The sequence below is a fragment of the Triturus cristatus genome, chromosome 2_2 (assembly GCF_964204655.1).
Source record: "Triturus cristatus chromosome 2_2, aTriCri1.1, whole genome shotgun sequence".
Lineage (NCBI taxonomy): Eukaryota > Metazoa > Chordata > Amphibia > Caudata > Salamandridae > Triturus > Triturus cristatus.
In genome coordinates, this window is record NC_140582.1 from 703,126,146 (window position 1) to 703,129,432 (window position 3,287).

At 48.6% G+C, this 3,287-nt stretch overlaps 1 protein-coding gene across 1 annotated transcript; it reads right to left on the bottom strand.

The window, feature by feature from the left end:
- Window positions 1-955: 955 nt before the first annotated feature.
- On the bottom strand, window positions 956-3,030 carry LOC146862658 (claudin-24-like). The gene has a single exon (XM_085643281.1). It carries the CDS (start codon window positions 3,012-3,014, stop codon window positions 2,358-2,360), a length of 657 nt encoding a protein of 218 aa, XP_085499407.1. The 5' UTR covers window positions 3,015-3,030; the 3' UTR covers window positions 956-2,357.
- Between the last annotated feature and the right edge of the window lie 257 nt (window positions 3,031-3,287).

The window sequence follows — 3,287 nt, forward strand, 5'->3', positions numbered from 1 at the left end:
TTTACAAGGAAGGCTGTTGTAAATCACCCATACAATAGACACATTCCGACATATGTTACAGTGTACTTTGTATTTACACACATTCATCAGTTTGCACCAGCAGGGCCGGCCTGGGAACCCAAAGCAGTCCTGGCTGTTTTCTCGGACCAGCCCCTGGGGAAGCACTGCCTGGCCCCAAGAAGCTGGAAACGCTTCCTTGCTGCCTTTGTCACTGGGGGGAAAATTTGCAGCACCGCTGCAAAACTGGCCCTCAGTAACAAAACTGTCCCCCTCCGCTGATAAATCGGCCTTCAACCTTCCAACATCCCGGGGAAACGCCCGGTGCCCGGTACGACCAGTTCAGCCCTGTGCACATGAGAATTTTGCACCTGCCACTGCTAAATTGATCATTTTCACAAACTGATTAACCCCAGAACTGACACTTATACGAACCTTTTAAAATGTGCCATTGATTAGAAATGTGTTTATGATTTCCTTAAAATTAAATTGTTAGTAACAGTTAAGTTTAAAGGAGTTGAAGAAAACATGGAATTGTGTGTACAAATACTGAACACTATTTGGAAAAACTCTTTGAGGACTTTTTAATGAATGCTCTGCTTTTTCAGATAACGGAAATCGTTTTACATTCCAACAGACAACTTGTACATTCAAATCTGATTCATAAAAATATGCAAAGTGTCACTTTTATTTATAAATACATTCGGCAACCACTTCCCTACGGATTTAATTGTGAATCGGATGAAATTAAGCTTCTCCTCCAAATGTACATCTTACGGCATCTAGATACATTTTCACCAATTCGTAAGCTGCAGGGTATGGAATGATAAAACACAGGGCTGGCTTGAGGGCAGTGCGACTGACGCGGCCGCACTGGGAGCTGACCTGTGGAGAGGGCGCCAAACTCGGGGCGGGGGGGGGGGGGGGCTGTGATTAGCAATAACTTAGGATAGGAGAGATGAGGGGCACTCATGCCCGTTGGTAGTGAGAGAATCCGAGCAGGTGGTCATGGGGTTTGGGGGCCCAAAAATGATTCTCGCACCGGGCGCTACCAGAGCTAAAGCCGGCCCTGATAAAACACAATGGATCGTAGAGTGCATTAAATACATGACACCCAGCTGCTACAGCAACAGATGCTTGCTCTCACGAAAACTCTTACGTATAACATAGCAACATCATGTATTTGTATCGTTTAGCTTTCGTGGCTGCTACTGTCTCCGGATGGGCTGATTCCACACGCAAAGAGGGCGGGTTGTTGCATGACCCAGTCCTTTTACTGAGCACTGGCGTTGTGGTTGGGGCACCACACGTCCTCCAGACCACACCAGTCTCACTGCTGTTGCCAAGGAACTGTCGCCCCTCTCGGATCACCTTTGTTGCCAAATTCGCAATGACAGGAGGTCTACCAGAAGGCACCTAATCGGCGTAATTGGTGAACGCTGCACTACGCAAAACCGGCATTGCATGCTAAGTCGTGTTAGCAGAGCTAAACAAAGCAAAATGGCGAAACACTAAAGAAGCCATCACTGCACGCGCATTCTTCAGGGAACTGAAGTAGGAACGAGGATTGAGAAGTTCTCCATGTCCCACACCATAGCCCGCCCAGTCTGTGTACTGAGTGCTAGGGCAACATTGTGCGAACAAACTTGGCCAGCGAAAGAATGTGCGCGCATTAATGTTAACGGTCATCACATTAGCCGAAGTATAATGAACAGTACATTGGAAACCTAGAAGGGAGTGGCTACAACGTTCTATTTTTTAAATATAAAAGGCAGGCATTCATTTAGAGAGTTTGTGTTCTTAAAAACAGATTACAAACAAGCACTCTCATCAGTGCGTCAAGTACGGCATTTTGCAATGGTTAAACATCATTTCGCAGATTCAGAATAACATTATTTTGCACAAAGCAACCCCGGATAAGGACACAGTACATTTCAGGACGTTAGTAGAGCAAAGTGTTGCGGGATTCCATTGTATGTGAAGACCGGGGTGTTCTGTGAAAACAAATATAAGCTGTACTGCATGATGCAAGCCCAGGTAGAGCCAAGGGGAAGCGCCATGCTGATACAAGTCCACCCCATCAAACTGCTCTGTGCGCCGAACGAAGGTGCTTGCAACCTTTGTGCAACTCAAGTAACAGTCAAGTTCAGTGACATCCGATAATTCCCTACACACCAGGTATTCCCAATCAATCAGTTGATTTGTAAAGCGCTGCTTATCACCCGAGCGGGTATCCAGGCTCTTGCAGGGTCCGAGCCTGGTATTCTCACTGGTATGTGCTGGAATCCCGTGCGCACATTTTGGATCCGTTGTTGCAAGAACACAGATATGTGCTGGTCGGCCATGTCCCTACAGGAGTCTTAAATTCTCAGGTCGGGGTTTTTGGGTTCCACATATACATATTGCACTCGTTGCTGTGTGGGGGTATAATGCGCCAACCGTGGCTGCGTGCGGGAACAGCAAGCAGAACACGTGAGCAGCATGCCACCTAGAATGAGAAAAAAACCTCCAAACCAGCCCATGAACAGCGCTTCGCCAAACTCCCACCTGGGCACTAACTCGGGAGTATCTTCATCCCAGAATTCCTTGACTGCGATGTACGCCACCCAAGAGACTGGGAAAAGAGTGGTGAGTCCTGCGCAGTAAAAGGTGACCGCTGCGAGAAGCAGCAGCCGCTTCTTGGCGCCTTCTCCTCCGCACGTCAGGCAGTCCAGGCCGCAGGTCGCGAAGACGAGACCCAGTAACCCCAGCACGTTCGACAGGGACATGAGGATCCTGGAAATCCTCAGCTCGGGCGGCAGAGCCAAGAAAGAGGTGTAGTCCTTGCACTCCATGGGGCCTTCTTCTTGGAAGATGCACACTTGCCAGAGCCCCATGTTCCAGATTTCCATTTCATTTAAGTCTAAGTTCAAGTTCTTCCATAGCGGGACCCAGGTAGCCGTGCAAGACAAAACCCATCCAAAGAGAGGCAAGAATATGCCGCAGCCTTGGAGCCCCGCTTTGTTGATCATAGGCATGGCTGGCTGCCGGCGAGTCCCCTCTCAGCGTCTGGGACTGTGACCAAGCTATGGGCCTTGCTTCTGTCTGGTGCGCAATATATGCGATTGGCACAAACCCTGCTATTATTGTTGGCATACGTTTTGTTTTCTTTTCCTTGTTAATGATGTATACTATTTCACATAAAGGATGCCTGCCAAGTGGGCTGTTCTTAGGAGACAGCTCACAGAGGTGTTGGAATTCCGCCCTCCCCCTCCGCGCAGCACTCACCTCACAGGTGTGGTCCGGATACC